This window comes from Diachasma alloeum, unplaced genomic scaffold, assembly GCF_001412515.2.
Source record: "Diachasma alloeum isolate Michigan unplaced genomic scaffold, Dall2.0 Dall_scaffold_00194, whole genome shotgun sequence".
In the NCBI taxonomy this organism is placed as follows: domain Eukaryota; kingdom Metazoa; phylum Arthropoda; class Insecta; order Hymenoptera; family Braconidae; genus Diachasma; species Diachasma alloeum.
Genome location: NW_021680359.1, coordinates 2,009,020 through 2,036,201, shown reverse-complemented (window position 1 = coordinate 2,036,201; position 27,182 = coordinate 2,009,020). Strand labels below are relative to the sequence as shown.

Below are 27,182 nucleotides of genomic sequence, written 5' to 3'. Positions count from 1 at the left end.
GTTTTTCATAGCGCCGCGAATTTCGTCGCAGTTTTTATTTTTTTATTACAGAGATTAAGGAATGAAACGGGGGTTGAAGGATGGGGAATTTAATTCTCCATCGAACAGTCTTTATTTCATCCCTTAATATTAATTAGTCGGCGAATAAATCAACTGAAAAATATAAAGTAAACATTGAGTACAAGGAGGACAAAAGTTCCCCTCCTAATCTGTCCCTGTCACAGCGGGACTGCTACTGCCGAGTTACTCACGCACCCGACTCACATTTACCGACAATTCGACCGGGACGCGGCCTTTCCCGTGGGGTACCAACTAACATTTTTGGAGTCAGTCAAACTCCCCGATCCGGGCCTCTACTCAGGTCTACCTCTTTGAATAAAGGCATGGAATCACTGAGGCCTGCTTAGCCAATCACATCGGAGATCATTGATGCTGTTTTTTCTTCACTGGAAATGTTAGGCCGAACCAATTATTTACATTTAAAGACTTTCCTATTAAGGATAACTCAAAGTTTGAAAGATGAACACATCACAAAAGAATTAATTGATTGGCATCAAGATATGAACATGACCAAGTGTGATGTTTTCTACCATTTCAAGAAGAAAACTCTCGATGGGTCTTACTCTTTTCTTCTTTCGCTAGGCTCACATCATATACTTTGATCAATTCAACCGATTCCCATCCGAGAGAATACTCCAAAATGTTGGTGAATATTTTCGTAGAAATTTCCGCGAAGCTAGAGATTCTAGTATAACGATGTGTCTATGGGCTTATGCGATTACAAGTCAATCTGCTATGATAATTGTGGGGAGACAGTTGGAAATAGCGAGGAAAGGAATTGCGCGCTTCCTTGTCGAAATCTCTGAGTCGGAGTACGCAGCTGAGAATTCCTAACGTAACGCTGCTCCAAACCCTGTCAAACGCAGCAAACAATCTGCGATGCTTGGTTCAAAAATTGAAAAATCAATGAGAAAATTAGTGGACGAAGGAAAGACAACGGTCCCTCCCCTAAGTTGCGAGTCGATTCAAGAATATTGCAGCATTATCGCTGCGATCGTGGCGATGAAAAGATTTATAATGGCATGAAAATTTTGGTAGTTATGAAATCGTACAGAATGAATTTGTTACCAAGCATAATGCCAGGAAGAATAATTGACAAAGCTGAGATTAATATTATTTTGAGGTAATTAAAAAGAATGAGAGAAACGAATCGGTGATATGATTGTGATTAAAAGAGAAACCTCTAAAAGTATTGGATGTATCTCTCGAAGTATTTCTCGTCGGCCGAGTCGCGGTAAAGTATGGCACGATGTTATTACTCTTGAATTTAATAGTTATGACGCAACTGATGGATGGCAAAAAAATGAAAAGCATTGAAGAATTATTAAATTAATATTCTATTCAATTCTGTATTTCCTTGATGTTACAAAAGTTTTTCTTTGTTTTACATCTACACATGCCCCTTCCTCCTTTACAGAACAACAACAATAGTAAAAGAAAAATAATTATACAAAATTTGCCTTACGCCGCAAGCTCAAGTGAACAACAATAACAAAAAGGTAAGCAGATCCTGTCAGAAGCCAACGCGGACATCTACACCGTTTTGAAACATTTTTAAGAACATTCGCAAATGATTTAAGAAAATTTTCACAAATGACATGTCACGGTCATGCTGAAAGATCCGTCTCCGATGCTCCGTCCTTCCGCTGGTCCAGTTCCACCCGCATTCCCACTGTTCCTCTTAGTCTCTCCCATCTCTGTTGGAGCCATTTCCATCCTCCAACATCTTCAACTCGTCCTTCTCTGGCCGCCCCTTTTGATTTCCAGTTCTTTTAATGAATTGCCTCTCAAGGTTTACCTCAATCAAGATATGGACTGCCATACCGCCAAAATTACGTTTTCTCTCCAAAACGTCCACCTCAGCCTTACCTCAGCCATAACCTTCTCTCCTCAATATTTAGCGTCGCTGCCATCGTTGCATGTTGATTCTTTAACAGCTATTGCGTGCCTTATATTTACTGCACTNTTCCATCCTCCAACATCTTCAACTCGTCCTTCTCTGGCCGCCCCTTTTGATTTCCAGTTCTTTTAATGAATTGCCTCTCAAGGTTTACCTCAATCAAGATATGGACTGCCATACCGCCAAAATTACGTTTTCTCTCCAAAACGTCCACCTCAGCCTTACCTCAGCCATAACCTTCTCTCCTCAATATTTAGCGTCGCTGCCATCGTTGCATGTTGATTCTTTAACGGCTATTGCGTGCCTTATATTTACTGCACTTCAGCCTTCCACTTCCTTCTTCCGTTTACCCTTTACCATAATCCTCCTTTGCCTCCCCTGCTCATTCCAATTCATGTTACTTTCCTCAGGTGCCACAGACTTCCTTGCCAAATCATGCTTCTGCCTCCGTGGTACTGGTAAAATTCTCCATGTCACAAGTTGCCTCGCGGCCATTCCATCCGTCCATCCAAACCTTGCCCAACTTCTTTTATTTCGGGTTGCCTCTTTTTTTCCTTTCATTACTCTCAATTTCAATTTCTCATTTTTCAGAATTTAATTTACATCATCACCGCCACCTTTAATATCTTCCACTCTCTAACCCCTAGATATCCCGCCTGTCTCCATCGTTCTTGCCCCTCCAACCCCTCGCCGGCACCACGAAACGCCATCTAACCTCCAAATTGCCAGGCGCCACCGATCCATTGAAAAATCTCTCAAAAAGTTCTTTTCCCCTCCACTTTATTACCTCCCTCGTGAATAACACTACGAGGAGCATCTTCGACAGCTTTCTTCCACTTTATTTCACCAAAAAAACGATAATTTGTTGCCAAAACCGACGGAGCCTTCAGCCACTCTACCACCTCTCACGAGCGCCACCACCTCCCGTCTATTAAATTAATATTTTTACGATTATTATTTGAGCGAGATGGAAGAGACAACCTAGCCCGTGATATGGTAATGATAAAGGAATAAATTCTTAAACCATTGTGATAAATTTTTTATAATTACTCTCCCGATGACACGTGATAACTATTGAGTAACCGATAACTGACTAAAACAGCATCAATAGATTGTCGAGGATTACAAAGTTACAAAACAAATAAGAATTCTTTAATTCATGCTTTGATTATTATTATCTAAGTGAAAAGAATAAGATAAACTAGTCGCTCAAAAATTTATGATGGAGGAAAAACCACTTTAAACATTATTGTAGCGAGAACCACTAATAATATCACTTTTTATGTTGTACTAGCATCATAAGGCACGTTGTAATTACCCCTAAACTTAATAACTATAAAATACCTTATGACTGTCTTCAAAAAACATTGATACGCCATCAATGTGGTATAAATGGATAAGGTATTACTGAGGTCATTAATGTACTGTTGAGAAGAAATTTGAAGAAATTTAGAATATTCGATTAGAAATACATACATGTTCTTACTCAAAATTGTTTCAACGTGTTGAACCTAAAACCAACAGAGAACCCAAACGGAATTATTTCCATACCGAAGCTATTTGAGCATAGGAGCACTCATGGCTATGACACAATCTATCGCATACGAATATATTTATTTTTTTGGCCGTATGACGAACAATATTTTTTGTCATGACGGCCGTAGGCAGAGATTCACGGACGCGGAGCGAAGCGGAAAATTATGTATGTCACAGGGCCGAAATGCACTGTAATTCGCACAATTTAGAATTTCGTTTTTCAATATTCATTCATTATTATAATGTCACTGTTTCGTTAAATAACTTCAATGGCCGGAAAAAGCCTTTCAATCACATCTGTTCCATAGAATAATTCTCATCAGTGGAAAATACCTTTCAATCGGGACTCGGAGTTTTTAATGTTAAGGGTTTATGGAGGTGGTGTCACGACAAACCCAGGAATGGAAATTGTGATGACGTTATTCGTTTAAATATTTTCCATCTCATAAAAAAACCCTTCAATCNATCATCAAATGTAGGGGGGGGGGGTACTTTAAAAAAGGCAATTTATATAGCGGTCCTCATCTTTGTGACATCATAGGAAATGAGTGGATGGGATTTGGATGAGGTAGGAGGGGAACCGGGATTATTCTCAATATGAATAACCAGAAAATTTTTACAGAAAAAATGAATAGTCCAGACCGGGATTTGAACCCGGGAGCTCCCGATTATGCATCAGGTGATGAGAACTCAAATGTCATTACGAATGGGTACAATAATATTCCTACATACTCTTCAATCGTATTCAGGGGTTTAAAAATTTAGGGGTCTGTAGGGGACGTGTGATGACACCCCTAGAAATAGTCATGTTGATGACGCCATTTATCTGAATAATTTTCCTAAAACGAGAATACCCTTCACTCGGATCTAGGGGTTTCAAAGTTTAGGGATGTGTAGGGGACGTATGATGGCGCCCCTAGGAATAACAATTTTGATGACACCATTTATTTAAACAACTTCCTTAACAGGGGAATACTCTTCAATCGGATTTAAGCGTTTGAATATTTATGTCGCGCCGTGCAATAAGTCGAGTTTATCGCACGCTGCGCTTCGCGCAGCCTGCTCAAGACTCGACTTCTGCACGACTTGACATAAAATATTATAGAGCACTCGGTAATAAATTTCGTTTTCAACGAATGTGTGTACAGACCTCGCCTTCGGCTTGGCCTGTAAACTGCACATTCGTTGAAAACAAAATTTGTCCCCTTGTACTCTAATGTACTATTAAAGCTATATTTAAAGCTATTCATAATAAGACCCCTAGAAATAGTCGTTTCGATGACGCCATTTGTTTACATAATTTCGCTACTCAAATAACACATTTGAATCATATGTGGGAGTTGGAAATTATGTCGGTGTATAGAGTATGGGTGCGAACGCCTCTAAAAGTCATCACATCACGTCATTTCTCTGAGCTCTATTTTAGCCCCACATAACTATATGATTCTTCTACCATTTAAAACGTCACGTGGGGCTCAAGATAATTTCTAGATACTCGACGATATACTGCCGCTTAGGTCCCGTCTGCTGTATTACGTCTGCCAAGGGCGGAAAGTCAAGACTTTCCGCCCGAGGGAGTAACTTTCCACCCGAGAGCGGGAAGTACTCACTTTCCTCCCGCTCATCAGGGAGCAAAGTACGAACTTTCCGTGCAGGTGTGTGAAAAAAACTTAAAAGATTTTCGTCGGTGAATGATGAGGAAGTTTGCAGACGGGACCTAAGCGGCAGTATATCGTCGAGTATCTAGAAATTGGAAGATTGAACGAACTTACCTGTAAGTGACGTTCAATCGAGATTATGTGAGCCGTCTCGTCCGAACAGATCAAAGAATGTAGTAACGTCGGTACTATGTGGTCCATCACAGAATATCCCCAAAATATAAAATCAAAATACCCCAGAATCCCTAGGTTACCGGCCGAACGCCTCCATCATGTCATTATTTTCAAAGTTTTAAATCGCTGATGGGATGGGTTACTCTTTAACTGAGGGTGGGTTTTGATCTGTTCGGACGAGACGGCTCACATAATCTCGATTGAACTTCACTTACAGGTAAGTTCGTTCAATCTTCCAATTATGTTTCGCCGTCTCGTCCTCCAGATCAAAGAATGTAGCTGTTCAAACTATAGAGCGATTTAAATATTAAACCTTTATTCTTAAATATCTTAAACTCCCAGGAACTGAACAAAAATGGGAGGAAAGAACTTACGTAAACTCAGTTATATACATCTGTCAACCTTAGATGCCATATAAACGATAAAAACAGAGAAGAAACTCGCGTAATATAGAACAAAAAACATATTTTTTTTTTTTTTGTAATTTTAAGCTTCACGTCCCGAGAGGATCGTTGACGCGAAATCTTGCCCTTCAATCACCGGGCGGTTGTAGAATTGAGCAAAGACCTGAGAATCCCGTGTCCAGCCTGCTGCCCTGCGGATTGTCTCGATGTTCACTCCTTGTCTGGCTGCTGCTGATGTCGATGCGTGTCTCGTGCTGTGAGCCGAAAATAGGCTTGTGTCGATTCCACATTTTCCTAATGTAATCTTGATCCATCGACTAACAGACTGCTTTGAAGCTTCATGGTGAGGCTTCTTATAAGTAATGAAGAGTTTAGAACTGGATCTTAAATTTTCCGTCCTTTTGATATATTCTGATAAAGTAGAGGCTACACACAAGCCCGGGTTAGGTGCGAAGGTGGCGGGAAATGTGAGTAGAGGATTGGGACGATTTCTCGCTGTCGTCTTCAATCTGTCTGGAATGGTGATATACACAATGTTCTCTCTGATACGGATGTTATTTATGTCAATAGACGCTATGGTTTGGACTCGTTGGGCAGTGCTAAGAGCGAGTAACGTAGCCAACTTTAAAGTTAATTTCTCCAAAGGAAGATTCTCATTCGGGCACCAATCTGCTAGTGTATTTAAAACCTTGTTTGGATCCCATGTGTGTTGGTAACGAGGCTTTTGAGGCTTTTCCTTACTAACACCCTTAAAATATCTTTTTATATCTGAATTTTCCCCCAGAGTTTCGTCTGAGAGAAGAGACAGAGCTGATCTGTGGGTGTTAAGGGTTGAATAGGAATTAACTTCCGACATTTTCTGTATCAAGAATTTTAAGACCAATGGGATCGGTGTCTCGATGAAAATATCCTTTTGGCCCTGGCAAAAAATCCACCAAGATCTCCATACTCCATCATATTGACTCCGTGTCGACTCAGCCAATGACGAGGTCATGATAGCAATCGCTTCCTCAGGTACTCCCTTTCTCACATATATCTCCCTGATAATCTCGCGACCGCCAGGGTAAGGGATCTGTGCAGGGGGTGAGTTTGGCTGGAATTAAGTAAAGTACAATTTGGTTGAAAAATTATGGGTTTCTCTAGACACATTTTTTCAAACAATGGAAACCAGCATTGTGTAGACCAGTACGGTACAACCAGGACTCCTTCAGCTTTGTCATCCAAGACCTTTTGGAGTACTCTTGGAATTAGATTGAAGGGAGGAAATGCATAGAAATACAAACTTGATCAAGAGACTGTGAAAGCATCGATTCTCCATGCCTCTGGATCCCTACGCCAAGAAATGAACCTTTCACACTTGCTATTAAGCTATGAGGCAAATAAATCAATATCAAAGGGTCCAAACGTCCGATGAATTCTTTGAAAGGTCCAAGGTGCCAGACTCCATTCAATTTCGGTTGGAGTTTTCCTTGATTCAGCATCTGCTTCCACATTCTCTTTGGATGCGATGTAAGATGCAAAAACCCATAAGTGGCGTTGTTCACACCATTGCCAAAGGTATCTAGACTCTTTGTTCAAATTTTTGAATTGAATACTACCCATCTTATTAATACATGCTATGGCTGTTGTGTTGTCCACCCGAAGGAGTAATTGACAATCGCTAAGGTGATTCGCAAAACATTTAAGGCCCATCAATGCTGCTTTAAGTTCTAGTACATTGATATGAAGACCTTTCTCATCTTCAGACCACCAGCCACAGGCTTTCTCTCCGTCGCAAAATGCCCCCCAACCTGTCAGTGAAGCATCAGTGAAGATTTCCAATTGAAAATGGGAGTTACGAATCGTTCGTGCTGTTGATGGAATTACCTGTTTCCACCAAAGCAAGTCAGGGCGAATTTTAGAAGACAATTTTATCCTTGACGAATAATCTGAGTTTGAGTCCCTGAGAGCAAGGAATTTTTCCCGTTCTAAGATTTTTGTGTACAACATTCCATATTCTACTGCTCGTGTGGATGAGACAAGCGTTCCAATCAGCTGGGCTAACTCCTGAATTTTGCATGATCGTCTCTCTAGAAATCTTGAGACCATGGCCAATATGAGCTTTCTCTTCTTATCTGGTAGTTTAAATTCCAGCCTTTCCGAATCGATAAGAAAACCCAGAAATTTTACTTCTGTTGAAGGGTTCAGGTGACACTTTGGGTAATTAACCACAAAGCCTAAAGATTGAAGAATATCTAAAGTTGACCTCACATTCACCTGACACTCTTTAGCTGTAGGTGCAATTAAAAATATATCATCTAAATAAAATACTGAGAGGAAACCCTGGGACCTTAAAAAATGTGCTACTGGTTTCAGAAGCTTGGTGAAGACTTGAGGGGCTGTGTTGAGGCCAAAGGGGAGACAATTAAACTGAAACAGTTGATCATTGAAATGAAACCGTAGGTATTTTCTGTGTCTTTCAGCAACAGGGACTAGAAAATACGCATCCTTCAAATCGATCGTAGCTATGAAATATCGTGATCTTAGAAGAGAGAACACATTCTTGAGATCCTCCATTTTGAAATGATTTGGATCAATGAATGTATTTAACTTCTTTAAATTTAAAATAAATCTCTTCTCACCATTCGGTTTGTCGATTAAAAAATACGAAGATATAAATTGATTGGTAGAGGGTTCACACAAAGATACAGCTCCCTTTAAGATTAAATCGTTAATTAGGCTTAGAAGGATTTTCTTCTCTTCCTGAGACCAATTTGGTTGGCCTGGATTATTTCTTTGTTTTGGTTTTTTGAAGAACGGAATCTTATAACCTTCAACAATAGACAAAACGTACTGGTCTACAGTTATACTGTTCCACTGTTCCTTGAAATGTTGTAGACGACCAGCCAGGCTACTTACATTTATCGCTGGTGTTTGTGGGACCTCTGCTTGTGCCCCCCCCCCCTGTTCGAAGTCTTCTGACTCTGTAGAGGTTTCCTGGAAGGGGCATTGTAGTTTAAATCTCTGGAAAACGATGTTGATGTTGATGTCTGATGTGGGTATCCTTGCTTCGGCTTTGAAGTGTAAGCTGGTTTATCAGAGGATTTTGTAATTGACTTGGATGATTTTTCCACTGCTTGGGCCGCCTTTAACTTATCCGCAAACGTAGAATTAAACAAGAAATCATCGACCTTGGAATCCTCTGCACACTTTCTGACAACTGGTTCTAAATATCTAGACAAATTTGACCTTCGTGCTAAAGATAGATAATACTGCAGATCGGTTAGAATTTTTCCCGAATCGCTGAGACACGTAATGAGCTCCTTGAAATCATCAGACCATTCCCCATCGGGATCATCTTCTTTGGCTTTAAATGTCAAGGTTAAGGCTTTACCAATAGCTGCGAGGGCAGCACCCAGTTGGTTTTGAGTCACTGTGCTTGAGTAGTCTCTGCGAAGAGCTGCTGATTTCAGTGCTGCTTTAACCTCCGGGTTCAACAATGGAGCCTTCATGCCCGAGCAGTTTTCCACTGGAGAGTATTTTTTAATCAGATCTTTACGTAACTCCTTGTCCATCCCCTCAGCTAAGATCTTTTTCCACCTCTCAGCCACAGCAGAGTGAATTGGTGGACCCTTAGGGCCATCCCTTGAAGTAACCTCCCCCAAAAGTTCTAGAGCCATCTGAGGTAGTTGTGTTGACGATTCATCTGTCTTCTTACCATCCTCTGGAGCTTTATCATCAGATTTACCTGTGCTAGCAGCCTTAGCTGTTTCATCAGGTTTATTTGCATCACCAGGCTTACCTGGCCCTGCAAAATCTCCCCTCAGGTCATCCTCGATGGGATCTGACTCCGAGGAGGTCTGTCTGTGTGAGTAACGCTGTCTATAGCGTCTTGGAGGGCTCGGGGAAACACTTGATTCACTCGAGACAGAGCTCTGACCTTCATTTGACGATGAGTGATGCTCCTCGTATCTCGACTTTCGAGAATAGCGAGAGCGAGGAGATCTTTTCCTTTTCCTGGATTTATCAGAGCGATACACTTTGCCCGTATCTGGCCTCTGATTCTCCTTCGATGTGGACTTGGCACGTGTGGCCCTAACCTCTCTCTCTAGACGCTTCAGTCTTTTGAGGAGTTCATTGTCGCTTGGAGATGATGAATGCCTCCTTTTTACAGGTGAAGGCATTATAAATATAAGAAGAAAGAAATGAAATAAACTAATATAAAAAAATTTTTGGGGAAAGAATAAAACGTTAATAATTATGACTGTGTGGGACAAAAACGACTGTGTTGGACCGCACAGAAAAACATAATGACATGATGGAGGCGTTCGGCCGGTAACCTAGGGATTCTGGGGTATTTTAATTTTATATTTTGGGGATATTCTGTGATGGACCACATAGTACCGACGTTACTACATTCTTTGATCTGGAGGACGAGACGGCGAAACATAATTATCTTGAGACCCACGTGACGTTTTAAATGGTAGAAGAATCATATAGTTATGTGATGTCACCAATGTGATGGTTTTTATAGGCGTTCGCACCCATACTCTATACACCGACTCAATTCCTAACTCCCACATATGATTCAAATGTGTTATTTGAGTAGCGAAATTATATAAATAAATGGCGTCATCGAAACGACTATTAATAATGGTCTTGAAGTTTGCAGACAAACAACTTCAACAGAGCATATCTCATCAGGAAATGGGGTAATTTGAAAATTTCCAATTTCATTTTGTAGATTAAGCAAAATTTTACTCGTGATAGCTTTCGAATGTACAGACATGATTCTTTTAAGCACTGTTATCAACGAATAACACAGGAAAAATTATTGACGTGGCATATCTCGCTACGGGATGAACGCATATGAAAAAAAAATCCTGTCACAGTTTAAATTCGACACGATCTCGCCGTGATGTTTACTATTTTTTTTAAAATCCATTCATTAAATTTTTAATCCGCTGTTTTACACGAAATCTTTGTCAAACTCTCCCAGACGTTTGAGTCATTTAATTGAAAAAACAAAAAAATTCACGTTTTAAAAAAATCAAAAGCTAGACGTGATGATTTGATTTTTTCATGAAAAACGCTTGGTTAGTGATATATGCTCTGTTTTTCGTTAAGTAAAATAATCAACAGAGCATATTTTGAAGAGAAATAATGGAATATGAATGGAGCATCTCTCGACCGGCTGGCTTTCATAAATTCTCAACGTGAGTTGTTTCCAGATTTTTTTTTCTCATTCTATTCGGCCTAAAAATCTATAAAATTACCTTCAACATCGGATATCATCTTTGAAAATAGTACTATACTAAAAAGAAAAAAAGAAGAGGTTTGAATTATCTCCTATCTACACGTGAGTTCACGTTTTTTCATCTTTATTCTCTACTTTCAATTTATCAAAGTAAAAGTTCCATGGAACTGTTATATATGTAAGTAACAATTAATCCCACAGCACGAATGTTTCACTCCCATTGATCGTATATCATCAAAATAATATCCTTCATTCTCAAAGTCTTATTACTGATCTTTTACCCAATTATTGTTCATTATAGCTGAATATGCTCTATCGTAATCTCTATCCCTCTTCTTTTATCATTACCATTATTTTACATCGCTTCGATCCTAAGATATATGGTAATCAACACTTTAAATGGTTAGATCTCATCATTCTACCTGACCTGGTGTTGAACCTGAAACCTTTCGCTCATCCCTGTTCCATTTTTATATCACAACAATATTGCTCAGATAGCATGTTGACTGTTATTACATGAAATCAAATGAGGAGCGCACTTAATATCACAATTAATTGTAAATTAATACCTGCATACATCTATAATTCAATTAGAACTCAATGCGAACCATTTTTTACAAAGATCACAGAAATAGTGCACTGTGGGATCGCTTATATTCTCCTTCTCCTTCAAGCTCTTATCAGTCAGACAACTAACTTCCGCCCATCTTGCACATTTTTCACATTGCACCCACTTTGCATGCCTTCTCGCCCCTTCATCCCTCCCGCAGTATAAACAAAGTTCACTGACATCGACCGAGCTTTCCAAAATACACTTCTTCATCTCTTCACGTTTGTCACCGGGATTGAGGGAACTTATGTTCAGGAGGTTCCCTGCCAGGATTTGCTCAATGTAATGGACGATAAAAATTCCGCAGTTGTAGCCATCTCGCTGTCGAGGATGAGGAGGAATTTCCAAGGACCAATTGATTCCGGATGCGGGAAAAACCTGCGAATTTATAATCAATCCACTCATATTTGTTAACATCACAGATCATAATAATTAATTACGGGGGGGGAGGATGGTTTTACCTGTTGATAAGCAACAACAAATTGCTTGAAACATTTCTTCATAATTTTGCTGGCTGTACCGCTACTTGGATCGATGTAATATACGGTAGATGCTGCGCTGTCCACATAAATTAAGATCCAATGATTGCCGTTGATCCTGCAGGGAAGAATAATTTTTGATCGATCATTCCAAGAACGGCGAAAAGCGTTGTAGAATTCAGGAGACACTGGTTCTTGATTCGCTCCGGTTCCTTCGATAAAATAGCCACTAACTTCACACGGAACATAAATTAAATTATGATCGTGGTAGGATTTGAACAACACTGCACCCCAGTAATCAATTATACTATTCATAAGCCAGTGCTTGTCGAATAGAGTAATGTAATCGTCGGTCAATAAAGTGACATTCTTTGTGGGATCATGAGCGGCTCTGATAGAGGCGACGAAGAAAAATTTGGTCTCACTGGGGTAACGATAATATTCCGGAGTTGAAATTGTGTGATTATCGTTGAATTGTAAATTTCTCTCCTCCTGTGTCTTAGCCACCCTTTTCAGCGTCCTTCCTTCTTGATAAGTGCTCCTACGTTTTTTATTTTGAGAGGATCCCCTTTTCCAGAATTCCTGAGAGTCTTCGTTGTCAGGTTCGTTGACCTTTTGACGAGGACGTTTGACTGTGACTCTGGGCACCGGTAGATCTAATCGGGAATGAATGGCTGACACATGTTCATGACATTTGTCGATGAATCTCAAGGACTTGATATTTTTTGGTTTCTCTCTCTTGGTAATCCTGAAATGATTTTCAGCGGTAGCATTAACAAGATGATTGTTCTGCGGAGTGGCTAATGTTGACCAGAGAACAGCGTACGGGAGAAGTTCCTTCATGAAATATTCAGAAAAATCCAAATTTTTATATTTGTTTTTCTGACCACTCTGTTCCATCCCTTCAATAGTTTTCCTAACACTCAAACGTATTTCTTTGAAATATTGATAACAAGGGCTCTTCTCATACATAGCTGGTGGTTTGCGATTTGTCTTATCCTCATCCTCATCTTCATTCCCTTCTTCCTTCTTTATGCGATCAAGAACCTCAGCGATCTTAGAGTCGAGGGGTTTTGCTGTATTTGCCAATTCTGCAAAAGCAGTAGATACTCGATCGGATTCTGTACTCGCTTCCAGAATCATGAAGAAAGCTTCTACACGTTTAGTCATCGACGGTAAGTCTTTACTGTGGACAACCACCGCCACACTCTCCAAATATACTTTGATATTCGCATTATCAACATTCCTTTGATGGAGCCATCGAGATATCATTTTCATGATGTGTGCATAGCACAAATAATGCCGAATAATATTCGATGGTAAAGGGATTTCGTTTTTGATCTCATTAAATGCCAATTCCAAGTATTGTAGGACTGTTAAATCGTTCCAGGCTTTCATTATTGCAGTAATACTGGCCCAAGACCAGTCCGTAACGAAGGCTCTGAAGGGCGGCCATGACACATTACTTTCTTCCCAATAGTTGCGCATAAACTTACAAAAATCCCTAATTGAACCAGTTGTGTGATCGTTCGTTAAATATTCCAAAAGAGGGAAAATCTTGCCATCAACATTAACTACACCCGAATAGTAATAAATTCTTTTAGATCCTGGGAACGGTTTCCTAACGACGGAACCCGTCGCGTCAAAGAAGAGAATCAAATCTTTGTTTTTCTTGAGAAAATCTACTTGCAACTGACATCCTAAGTAGATTTTAAATGGCGCAATGAATTGACGAATGAAGGGATGGTTGCCTTTGGAATTGGAAATACTTAAACAAATATCAGTGATATCATTTGGGTGATTGTCATTTTCGGTCATTTTCTCGGACTTAGCCTTCTGTATAACACTCAGGGGGTATGAGAATTTATAATTCCCCTCTTCCTTAGCAAGCTTTCCATCCATTTGATTTAGGAGTTCTTCATAAACTGCGTTGGGCATTGCAAATTTCAACTTCTCCTTCATAGTTTCTCGTCGCTCGCCACGAAGTTGGTAAACTAAGGAGTCGTCATGGATACTCTTTCCAGGCGTTGCATAAATGCTTACGGACGTTGAAAGTCTCATCAAGCTTCCCTTAATCATAAATTGTTTTAAACAATTTGTCTGCCTACAAGATGCAAAATCGCAGAACTTCCCATTGTTCCGTTGTTTAAACCCGTTAAATCTTAATGAGCACGATACCTTAAGTGTATGTGGTAATTGTTCCCGCAAAACATTGTGTAATTTCTCAATAAATACCTGCTTTTTGTGCACAATGTTTATGCTGTCAAGCGACAGAGAACCGACATGTTCGTAATGCTTCCGGTAAAATCGACGTTGAATATTGTGTCCAGGAGATTCTGGAGAATTTGGTGGAGACTCAACACTTACTTCACTCACTGAAGATTCATCTTCATAATTGTGATACCGTAACCGCGGACGAGTATTTAATTTTCCTTTTTTTCTCTGCTTACTCCCTTTGCTCTTCATTCCTTCTTCTACTCTGGTTTTGAATTTACGAAGATTACTCCGCCAAGCAAAAGCTAAATTAGTTCTGAATTTCTCTTTCTCGAATTTTCGGATTTTTAGATATTTGCATAGTTTGTCGAAAATTGGTGTAGTTGTGGGACCTTTATCGAGATCTGATTTTCCCCTCGCACAGTGTAAAATCGCTTGGACTGCCTCATTGTCATTGAACTTCATCTCTTCTCTTTATAACATTCTTCACTCAAATCACAATTTATTTAGATAAAATAATAACTGTATAATTTCACTCTATAATTTTATCGGTCAGGAGATGATGCCCTTATTAACGTTTAGGGAACAATGCCACAATGGCGGAAAAAGGGGGGGGTGATGAAATCCTTTGTCTTTGATATTTCGACCCATGATGCAATATGATTTGTCAATTTAACAAATCAAATATTCTTAAATTCGGCAGGAAGATAATCATATAGCGCGAGGTATGTTTGAGTCCCGGGTAAATTCAAAAATAGTAGAGATGTCGCTTTCGACGCATGCGTAACATAGGTTATGTAGATCAGTCCTTTCGATGGACCATTTCGCAAACCTCACGTAAAGATTGCGGGAAATTCGAGTTGTGGAATTTTTTTTTTTTGTATATCATTATTTTCAAACGTGATATCCGATGTTGAAAACCTGTTTGAAGGTTCTCAGTGTCAATAGAATGACAAAAAAAAAATTGGGATCAGTTCACGTCAAGCATTCAGGAAAGTTGAACGATTGAACGATGTTTCGTTCAAATTTCTTTATTTCTCTTTAAAATATGCTCTGTCAATTATTTCTTTCAATTAAAAACAGAGCATATATCACTAACCAAGCATTTTTCATGAAAAAATCAAATCATCACGTCTAGCTTTTCATTTTTTTAAAACATGAATTTTTTTGTTTTTTCAATTAAATGACTCAAACGTCTGGGAGAGTTTGACAAAGATTTCGTGTAAAACAGCGGATTAAAAATTTAATGAATGGATTTTAAAAAAAATAGTAAACATCACGGCGAGATCGTGTCGAATTTAAACTGTGACAGGATTTTTTTTTCATATGCGTTCATCCCGTAGCGAGATATGCCACGTCAATAATTTTCCCTGTGTTATTCGTTGATAACAGTGCTTAAAAGAATCATGTCTGTACATTCGAAAGCTATCACGAGTAAAATTTTTCTTAATCTACAAAATGAAATTGGAAATTTTCAAATTACCTCATTTCCTGATGAGATATGCTCTGTTGAAGTTGTTTGTCAGCAAACTTCAAGACCATTATTTCTAGGGGTCTTATCACACCGCCCCGACACAGCTTTAAATATTCAAACGCTTAAATCCGATTGAAGAGTATTCCCCTGTTAAGAAAGTTCCCGGTAGCTTAGTCAGTAAGAGTGCCCGGCGCATATCTGGGAGACCCGAATTCGATTCCCGGCTGGGTGAAGCGGAAATTTTTTCTCTCTAAATTCTAATTCTCTTAGAATTCTTTAATGCCTAAAGGAGGTTAGGCGGTGTATGAGGTGAATTTGAGATTTCATTTCTGTGGTTCCCAGCAGCTTAGTCGGTAAGAGTGCCCGGCTCGATTTTTCGACATTTTTCATCAAACTCGCCCAAGGTAAATTTTTAAGTTGGGTGGGTATTAGTAAGTTTTGGGTGTGTGGGCTATTTTTTCCTGGTCTATTTTTTTCCGCTTACCGCTGATTTTGATTGATTACAGTGTCAACTTAGTGGAAAATTCAAAATAACGTATGAAATGTATTATTGGTTATGTGAAGAGTTCGAATAGAACTGAAAAAAAATATCCGCGAATTTTAACGCACAAACATCATAAACGGTTGAACGCGAACGAGTGTTTTGACGTACGAGGACCCGATTGAAAAAAAATACTGCGGTCGGCAGTAACGCTCTATCGCCGAAACCACGTACGGTGCGGCGCTAAGCGCGCGACCACAGACGTCGTTTTTCCGTTTTTCATGAAAAATGTCGTACGCACGACAACTTGAGAAAAAAAGAGATAGCAAGTTGAAATTTGATATGGTTCTAGCTCTTAAAATATTAAAACTTGGTATTTTGAGATATGCGACCTTTTGTGTAAATATATTTCTTCAAATATCTCATGAACTACTTAACAGATTTCAATTTTTTTTTTCAAAATATTCGTCTCGGCTGCTTCTATGAGGTATTCCACGCAAAATGACTCAATCGCTGACCCTCACCCTCTTGGAAATTGATGGCGATTATTTCTACGATTGGGGAGGTTGAAAAACTATATCTCAAATTTTTTCAGATTTTTTCGGCAGCCCAATTCGGAGATATGATTTTTGTTTCGTCTTTCCTGTTTTTTTCAATAACTCGAGTTCTATCCATCCGAATTTGATTTAAGCGTCAAAATTTTTCATTTTTTACTGCCATAATAACGACTTTTCGATTAAAAAAGTTGTAAAACTTGAATTTTGCAAATTACGTCACGGATGATTTGTTTCATTTTTTTTCAGTAATTCTTATACTCAAAAGAAGTATTTTGAGTCATCGTACAAGTTGGGCATCGTCCTGGATCTATTATATTTTCAATTTTTTCGTTTCGAAATTCCGTCAATTTGGTCGCAACACCTCAAAATGGCGTTGATTGACTTTGATTATAGACCGTATTAAGTGAATTTGATTGTATACCTATATATTACATATTTTTTCGATACATAGTCAAAGTCGTTTTGTGGTGTTTTGACCAAATTTGCGAAATGTCCAAACGAAAAAATTAAAAATAACATAGATCCAGGAGGATGCCCAATTTGAATGACAGCTCAAAATACTTATTTTGATTATGAGAACTACTGAAAAAAAAATTTTGAGTATCAACCGTGACATAATTTGCAAAATTCAAGTTTTTTAACTTTTTTTTTCTAAAATTCGTTATTATGAGCATCTAGGAATGGGAAAAAAATTACCAAAAATAATTGTATAGGCGGCAAAAAATGGAAAATTTTGACGCCTAATAAATTAAAATCGGACAAATAGAACTCGAGTTATTGGAAAAAACGGAAAAATGTGAAAAAATCACATCTCGGAACTGGGCTGCCGAAAAAATCTGAAAAAATTTGAGATAGTTTTTGAACCTCCCCGATCGTAGAAAAAATCGCCATTAATTTCCAAGAGGGTGAAGATCAGCGATTGACTCATTTGACATGGAATACCTCATATAGATAAATCAAAATATATATATATCCGTTCATACAAAGTTTCCGAGATATTCCCGTTTTTTCGTTTTTCGGATTTTTTATTCTTGTACACATATTTTGAGAAAAAATGAAAGTAGCAAGTTCAAATTTGGTACAATTATAGCTCTTACAATACTGAAGGTTGGTGTTTTGGATAGGCGTAAATGGCCAAGCAGTTTCCATGATATTTAACTTTTTGTATTAATCTATTTCACTAAAAGGTTGAATACCTTCCTTTCGACACGCTGTAGCATGTGGTTACGGTTGTATGCCTGTCACAAGGATAGGGAATTGCTACAGATCTATTCGGAAACTAACTATACCAATGAAATTGGTAGAAGTAAAACAAAAGAAAAAGAAACGGTCACATGTCTCCTGTCGGATAAGCTCGAACCTCTGCTTGTATTGTCTAAAAAGTGATAACCCAAAAACCGAACTATCAAACCCAGACATTTCTTCATGTTTCAAAACATTCTACATCATTTCCAGGCACAACTAGAGAATGTCAAAATTCGTCGAATACAATACTTCCATTCGGAAGCAAAAACTTAAAAAATTGAGACTCAGGAATTTCGATTTTTTTATCTTCTATTATAATAAACTGCACACAAATCAAATTGTGCTGATTTTTACTATAGAATATCTCCCGATTCAATATTTTAATGTTTCTTTGGAATTTTTCAATAGACCTGGCGATAAACTAATTTTTTTTTTCAATAGAAGTCCAATATAGAAATCCAATGGGATTTTTTTGTGACTGGGCCAAGTTTTTCATAAGAAATTTTTTCGCATATGAGTATCCGTAAACACCATTCATGGATGTCATAACAAAAAATATTTTTTCGTGTCACGGGACCTGAAAAACCCCATTTTCGTGGCGCTGCGCCACGGTATGTACACCTCGCCATGGAAAACATATCACCCTCCCCCAGGTGCAAGATTGCCTTCCGAGCCGAAGGCGAGGATGGCAAGCACGTGGGGGAGGGTGATATGTTTTCCAAGGCTCGGGCATGTAATGTACTATTTAATACCCGGCCGTGAAGAACTTCTCTGCCTTATATGATTTCAGAACGAGCTGAAGACTCATATTCGTCAGAAAATTTCCTTAAGCAGCAGTTCCGAAATGTACTATATCTCAATAAATAATATTTTTGGAAGATGACCATCTTTTTGAAAAGGGAGACAATTTTACAACAATACGTTGTTTGTTAAGCTTTCATAAAATCAGTTCAACGATGGAGTGATAAAAAAATATAATGAAATTTTGAAAGAAACATGAAATATTCGAGAATGAAATAAAGGCGGAAAAAATGATCAAAAAACTTTTTTTGCAGAAAATTTCATGGAGCAAAAAAAGGACTCTTGAAATTCTTCACAACAGTCACAACATACCAGTTTTAAAATATGTCTTGTAAAAGTTCTTTCACAGTTGACCGTTTCATTTTGTATAAGAAAGGTTTCATGATAAATTCCTCTTAAATTTTTTATTTCAATCTACCACTTCAATTGATAATAATAATAAATTAGAATAGAATCAACCCACAGAAATGTTGAAAATTCTTCAAATAGGCATTATAAGTCTTAATTGGAACATTTGACCATAAAATGTTGAAAAACTCGTTCAGTATACTGAGAAAAAAAACAGTAGAGTTCTCGAACAATTCAGTCTGCATCATCAAGGCTAAGGTCGCTCCGATACTGAATCTAGACGCGGCATCCATGCGGAAGTCATAATAAATAATAATGTTGACCGCGAAAGCCTCATAACTCAGATTTAGTCTTTTCAAAAAAAATTTATTCTCTGTGCAAGCAATAAGTGTAATTTTTAGTATTACTTGTTCGTTATTCGATGCTCCCATACGTATTTTACTACCAGCAAATGTGCGTTTTATATGAAACAAGGGATAGCAGTTTGTCATTTCGGCTATTCGATAATCACAGACAAAAAACGAATTTTTAAATGAAATAATAATAATGATATGACAGCAATCTTGTAACTTGCGGACAAAATATTTCTTAATAAACTTCCCTCTATTAAAGATACTTTTATCCTGAAAATGCCCCGTTTTTTATGAATGATCCGCCTCTTGAGCCAAATATTTCGTTGTTGTGGAGAGCAGAGCAGTTATTTATGATTGAGACTTTCAAATTCGAACCAAACAATTATTTTTTGATAATTTTCAACTAAAGATTTTGTTGGCCCAAACAAGACTTGTTATAATCAACTGAAAAATGAAAATGTCATTTAATAATTTTCTATGATAAAGGATAAAGTCATTTGATAGATTCCCATGAAATCGTTCATTATCGAAATAATTACTTAGTTAGGGGAGGGTGGGGTAAAATGGACACTTTAGACCTTTTTTAAATTATTCATAACTCAGAAATAAATTTATCAATTGAGCTCAGTTTAGGCTTGTCACAAAGGGAAAGAATTGTTCTTTGTATTGGAAAAAAAAAATTAAATTTCATCAACATTTCAACCACTCATTAACATTTGAAAAAAAGTCAAAAATGTCCGTTTTACCCCAACCTCCCCTAGCCAAATGTTTACTCACTTCAATGAAAAAATATTCGAATTACCTTTTCACTGTCTGGATACAATAGAATCAGTGCAAGCACTGGTCTGGGGACCATAGCAAGCAAATCAGGATCCAATCCATAAACATCCACCAAAGAGAATTTCTCTGGTACCCCAAGTTGATGAATGAACTGAAAACAATTATAAATGAAACCTCAAAACGATTGAAATAAATACTCATAAGAAATTAGATGAAATGCGTTCTTTTTCGTCTTAACCTTGGTCATGACCTGAAACAGAAAGGCAACTGATGACTCATAATTTCCCTAACGTCGAAGTAAAATGTAAGCAAATTGTAAGATGAATCAATTTTACCTCAGGATTGGATTCTAGAGGTACTAGAGCCATTTTGAGTTTTCTATCCAACAAATTATCTTGGTGAAGACTACGATTGTTGATCTGAACTCGTGATTAACTCTTGGTTTCTTTCTTTTCGAGAAAAAATCGGCGATTGTATGGCTTTTTAGCTAACGTCAGCAGGATGACTATGCCGGCATCAGCAACGAGAACAACGAATGGAACGAAGGACTGGAAATGAAACTGCATGGTCTGACATCTACATGATGCGATTTTTTTGTAATTTTCCAGAGTTGCTCCGCCGATAACATCGATTTCTTGAATTATAAAAAATTCTACAAAAGTAAACAGAAATAAATTCTTTCCGAGGCTACATCGCAAAAATGAAACTGCTTGGATATGATTAAGGGGAGACGACTATGAGTTTTAAACGTCGCGGGCTATTGGATTTAGATTTTTCATGCATCGAAGTTTATGTCTAAAACTGAATAATTTGCGTAAAAAAACCTGTTTATTGTTTTTTTGCATCGCAAGTGCTGAAGATGTTAAAAATAGTCCAGGGCCTCCAATTTTTGAGCTACAGAGGGTTTTTTTCAAAATTTTTCAAACAATGTGTACAATAACAATTACGAATTAGTTTTTTTAAATTCGACTCCTACACAGATAATTTCGGTTCTGTTTAACATAAAAATTTGCGCCATTCATGTAAAATAGACAGAAAAATTATCATTGAAATATGTAAAATATATTCTCGATTCTTTCTCTAACATTTTACATGATTGATGCAATTTTTTATTTAAAAAAAAAACGAAATTAGTTGTGGAGGAAAGGAATTTCAAAAAACTAATTCGTAATTGTTAGTTCACAGATTTTTATTTTTATTTTGAAGAAACAAAATCTGTAGCTCAAAAATTGGAAGCCCTGAACTATTTTCAACCCTCAGCGTCTGCGGAGCAAACGAACAATAAACAATTAATTTTTTTGCATTAATTATTAGTTTTTAGGCACTACCACCGCGGCGGCGGCAAGCGGCCGCAACGTTGATGCTCTTTTATTATGCCTTTTTTTTATTGTCCCTTTGAACAATTAATGATTCATCATCGTTCCATTATGCTGAGTGTTAACACGCACGAAAAAAATTCATAGAAATTCCTAGCAGATTCGCTAGACAATTCTATGGTATTTCTACGTTTCCATCGAAATGTTCAGTAGAACATATTATATAAAAAAAATCAATAGAATTCTATTTTTCTATACAGCTTATTCTATAGAGATATTTTCTGTGGAATTTCCTTGGCTCACATTCTCTAAGTTTTTTTTGTTTAATTTTCTTGATGAAAAGAAAAGAAAAAATAGAGTGAAAAAAACTTGGAAAATTTTAGCCGAGGAAATTTCATAGAAAATATCTCAATAGAATAAGTTGTCTAGAAAAATATATTTCTATTGAGTTTTTTAATAGAATATTTACTATTGAGTTTTTCAATAGAATATTTTCTATTGAACATTTCAATAGAAATGGCCAGAAGCTAATAAAAAGTTCAATAGAAATCCAATAGAATTGTCTAGCGAATGCGCTAGGATTTTCAACTGAATTTTTTCATATGTGAAGATTAATGGTAACAATGCGTCTCGGTTAATCAATTGTTTAACCCTCTATTGTGAAAGTCTGCCTGAGTAGTACTTTTTTTGAGAATTTTTGTGCAATTGTTGTAAAAATCCGAGGTATTTCTCAATTCTCAATTTCTCATTGATTCTCCTTTCTCATTTCAATTATCAGAGTGCAGTAGTGAGTCACGTGACTCCTTCACATCAGTTTTGTTCAGGAAATTCCGCCCTTTCTATTCATTTTTTTCCCATTGTTTAGCCAAAAATTCTAGAACATTTGAGAACTTTATCAAATTTTTTTTAGAAAACCTCATAATTGTCTTGAATTCTTTGAAAAACTTCCAAATTATCCTACATTCGAATGAAAAAGCCGACGATTCTCTCATTTTTGAGGGAACTTGCAAACTTCCTTGAAGTTTCTACAAATCATCCTCTATTCACCTTTTCAGAGATGAATGTTATAAAGAAGCTGAAATATATATTCATTAATGAATTAATTAATTTCTGAAAATGATCTCTTAATGAGTGCTAACATCGGGAATAGGACACCTACCCTAAAATTTTCATATTCCTAGTGTCAATAGTTTCGGATTTGCATTATTATTTCAGGCAACCTTTTCACATTTCAAACGCAATTGCAGCCGTCATATAGGTGGCCCTTCCATTATACCCTTTTTTCCGTATCAAATTCAATATTTATTATTTCGATTCATTTTTAGCTGTGAAATTTATTCATTAGCTGTGAAATTTTCATATTGCAATGAATGATTTGCGCATGTGGTAATTCCTATGCTCATTGAATGAGATTTTGATCACAATTACAATCAAATTTCTTCTTAAACATAATTCAGAGAGTAAAGTGCTGGAATTCAATGTTTGGTGATACTCTGGTGAAGGTGCGTGCCAACACTGCTATAATTTTTTTAATTCAGTTCACTCGGTAGTTCAATTAATCTGCTGTTTATATTATCAATACAATTTCGTGCTTAGAATATCGTCACCTCATGTTTTTAGCACCGAATAAAAAATTGAAACTTAAAATGACAATTTGACTTCTCTATCCTTTCTCATGAATTTAAAATTCATGTTAATGGTTCAGATAATATTACGTAAATATCATCATTTTTGTTCTCTGCTGTTATGGAATATTGAGTCATAGGTTTTTATTCATAGTAGAATTTTTTAATTTAGATATTATTATTATTCGTTCAAATTAAAAAAATAGATCATCACGTTCACTATGTTGCATTCAGATTCTCCTATACTTAACATAAAAAATGTCAGATAATCTGATAATTCTGGCTATTGATTCTAATCAACGTTATTTGAAGAAAATTTTGGTCAACTCAACATTAAGGAAATTGAATCATTGTAGTTTCCTCTGACCTAAATTCACGCTGTTAAGAAATATTGAATACCGTTTAATTTTTAGTAGAATTTCAATTTTCATGATTTTTCCCTCTCAAACTGAATTAAATGCCTCTGTCCTGAAAATTACTACGGAATTGTCCATGAAATTTAAATTTATTTTTACCAGTAGACTAATGAAATGATTGAAATATCGCCATTTTCAGAGACTGCGACGTTTTTCATATAAATAATTCTATAATGATCCATTTTCCATTCTAAGAATAATTTTTCCCGAATTGTAACGAATTTTTTGGATTTCAGAACTTCACCAAAAACCGATTTCATGCCAAAAAAATATATTTTTGGAAGGTTGAACTATTTCCATTATTGATTCCTAAGAGAATGTTGAAAAAAGCAAGTTTGTGGCATTCCCTGCGAAAACCGCTGCTAATCTATGCTTTATTTTCGATCTTCTTCTAGCCAATTCAATAATGATTGAAAATCGTCACATAAAAAGTAGTCCGACTTTTTTTTTCATGGAGAAAATTCAATATTCTTTGATTTTGTGATATGAAGTATTGACTTCATTAAACAAAACCTCGAAAAACAGAAATCGAATAAAAAAAATGAAATCGAATATTTTTAGATTTCGAATTTTTTTCATTCCATTATCGACATTCAAGTTTATCTGATTATCAATCAGTCAATCTTATTAGCTCTGAACACTTGTCACAAAAAAAAATTTTTTCATTCCAGTAATTGTAAACAAATCCTTGTGTAGAAAATATACACTGATGTATTCAATGTATGTATATATACGATGCTTGTTTCCTTTTTTCAAGATAAGAAATCAAATTTGTAATTCTCGCGCACTTTCTTGAATAGCGCCGTCGCAGTCGCATTCGCAATCGCAAAGCGATTTCTCGCCGTCTGGTGGTGGTTTGTAGAATTACTATCTTGCGGAACCAATCTGATGGTAGTGCGCCAAGGCTATGGAGNCACGGAGAAAAATAAATCGGTAAAAGTCTTGCGATCGCAAGGAGTTTCCCGAAGATCCCCATTTTTCATGCACGAAGAACAATGAAGCTTTTTGGAATCTTCGGGAAATTCTATCCTATCCTACTCAAGTAGGAGCGGAGGAATGAATTTTCAAAAGCGCGGAGCAACCCCGAACGGTTCTCCGGCGTCAAGTGAGCGCAGAGGGGCTCCCCCCATTAGAAAATTCATTTCTCCCCCGCCCCTCCCCTAATTGCGAAGAGGGAATGAACGCAACATCTATCGATCGAGAATGATATTCTCAATAAATGACAGTGTNATTTGTAATTCTCGCGCACTTTCTTGAATAGCGCCGTCGCAGTCGCATTCGCAATCGCAAAGCGATTTCTCGCCGTCTGGTGGTGGTTTGTAGAATTACTATCTTGCGGAACCAATCTGATGGTAGTGCGCCAAGGCTATGGAGTAAGACACAAAAAATGTAGACCTAAAAAAGTTCATTACCAAAATTTTTTAACTTGCTTTCGGTTACGAGATATTCAACAAAAAATGAACTCAACCGACTCAGCGAATTTCATTATAGAATATTCAACTCTATATGAAATACGCCGCTTTATATAANAGAAACCCCGAACGGCTTTCCGACGTCGAGTGAGCCCGGAGGGGCTCTCCCGATTGGAAAATTGANCTTTCTTGAATAGCGCCGTCGCAGTCGCATTCGCAATCGCAAAGCGATTTCTCGCCGTCTGGTGGTGGTTTGTAGAATTACTATCTTGCGGAACCAATCTGATGGTAGTGCGCCAAGGCTATGGAGTANTGAATTTTCACAAGCGCGGAGAAACCCCGAACGGCTTTCCGACGTCGAGTGAGCCCGGAGGGGCTCTCCCGATTGGAAAATTGATTCTCCCCTCCCTAATTGAGATGAAGGAATGAAACCAAAGTCTACAGATTGAGAATTGCATTTTTAATAAATGACATCGATTTCATTTCGTAATCTCAGTTAGGAGCGGAGGAATGAATTTTCAAAAGCGCGGAGCAACCCCGAACGGTTCTCCGGCGTCGAGTGAGCGCGGAGGGGCTCCCCCGATTAGAAAATTCATTTCTCCCCCGCCCCTCCCCTAATTGCGAAGAAGGAATGAACGTNACCAAAATTTTTTAACTTGCTTTCGGTTACGAGATATTCAACAAAAAATGAACTCAACCGACTCAGCGAATTTCATTATAGAATATTCAACTCTATATGAAANGAAGGAATGAACGTAACATCTATCGATCGAGAATGATATTCTCAATAAATGACAGTGGTTTCATTCCCTTAGTCTCTATTAGGAGCGGAGGAATGAATTTTCAAAAGCGTGGAGAAACCCCGAACGGCTATCCGGCGTCGAGTGAGTCAGGAGTAGTCCAATGAACAAAGGTCAAACATACGAATGTTTGCTAATCAGGCTTCATTTTTGATACAATTTGTGATTTGANTGGAAAACTATGGAAACTTAAATTCAGTTTATCCTTTACTTTGCACTATGTGGAACACAGCATCCTCTTTTCGAATTATCGAGATAATTGTTCTGTGATTTCGCATTTTCATAAACAGTCGGTAGGTNTGTGATTTGAGCGTATGAAACTAATGGCGGATGTTTAAGGTTCCCCAAGTTTGTGCGGGGGTTGAAAAAGCCAAAAAACTACCCCTGAACACCGTTTTTTCGAAATAACTCGTGAATAACGCGCTATACGTCCAAAAACGTGATATACAAAGTTGTAGAGCTCAAAATTCTACACAAAAAATGTTTGGGGCACTTTATCCCTATTCGCAACCGTTCATCCCCCAGAGCCGTGTGAAGATCAGATGGGGGAAAAAATGTTTTTCATTTAAAAAATTGAAGTTAATGAATTTTTTTTTTCNTATTTGAGGTTAGGGTTCTGAACAGCTCCGCAAGATAGTAGTTCTCCACGATCCCGCATTTTTGGCCGTAGCGCTGACGGCGGTTTTCGATCGCGAACGGAGATTATAGGGGAGATGAGCAGGGCCAATGTAAAGTGTTCAACAGCAAAATTCGTAGCGGTGGCGCAGTGACTACGATGGAGCGTACGGAACTGTTGGTATGGTATGGCCAGAGTATAAATTTGTCGATAACCGGAAAGGGGTTCTCAATACGGTAGCTCCTCACATTTTGTAATAATTGTCAGGAATGTAAAATCGAACATATTATAATCAATAGTATAATGAATGCANCTCGCTCCCACTCCCTACAGCATTGTTCCGACCATTTGCGCATGCGTGCACGGGCCTGTGGAGCTTTACGGACTGAATGCGNTTTTCGATCGCGAACGGAGATTATAGGGGAGATGAGCAGGGCCAATGTAAAGTGTTCAACAGCAAAATTCGTAGCGGTGGCGCAGTGACTACGATGGAGCGTACGGAACTGTTGGTATGGTATGGCCAGAGTATAAATTTGTCGATAACCGGAAAGGGGTTCTCAATACGGTAGCTCCTCGCATTTTGTAATAATTGTCAGGAATGTAAAATCGAACATATTATAATCAATAGTATAATGAATGCAGAATCTAATGATCTAAAAGTCTTTTCCTTTTTCTCAACATATTTAC

The 27,182-nt window shown here is 37.6% G+C and overlaps 1 protein-coding gene across 1 annotated transcript in view; it reads right to left on the bottom strand.

The window, feature by feature from the left end:
- LOC107048529 (ubiquitin carboxyl-terminal hydrolase isozyme L3) overlaps positions 1-20,846 on the bottom strand; it is a 36,094-nt gene extending 15,248 nt beyond the window's left edge. The window contains exons 1-3 of the mRNA XM_015271732.1: positions 20,646-20,846; positions 20,549-20,560; positions 20,333-20,461 (exon numbers count right to left, since the gene is read on the bottom strand). Of these exons, the coding sequence (XP_015127218.1) occupies positions 20,333-20,461; positions 20,549-20,560; positions 20,646-20,678 (174 nt within the window). The 5' untranslated portion in view covers positions 20,679-20,846. The remainder of the gene's footprint in view (positions 1-20,332; positions 20,462-20,548; positions 20,561-20,645) is intronic.
- Between the last annotated feature and the right edge of the window lie 6,336 nt (positions 20,847-27,182).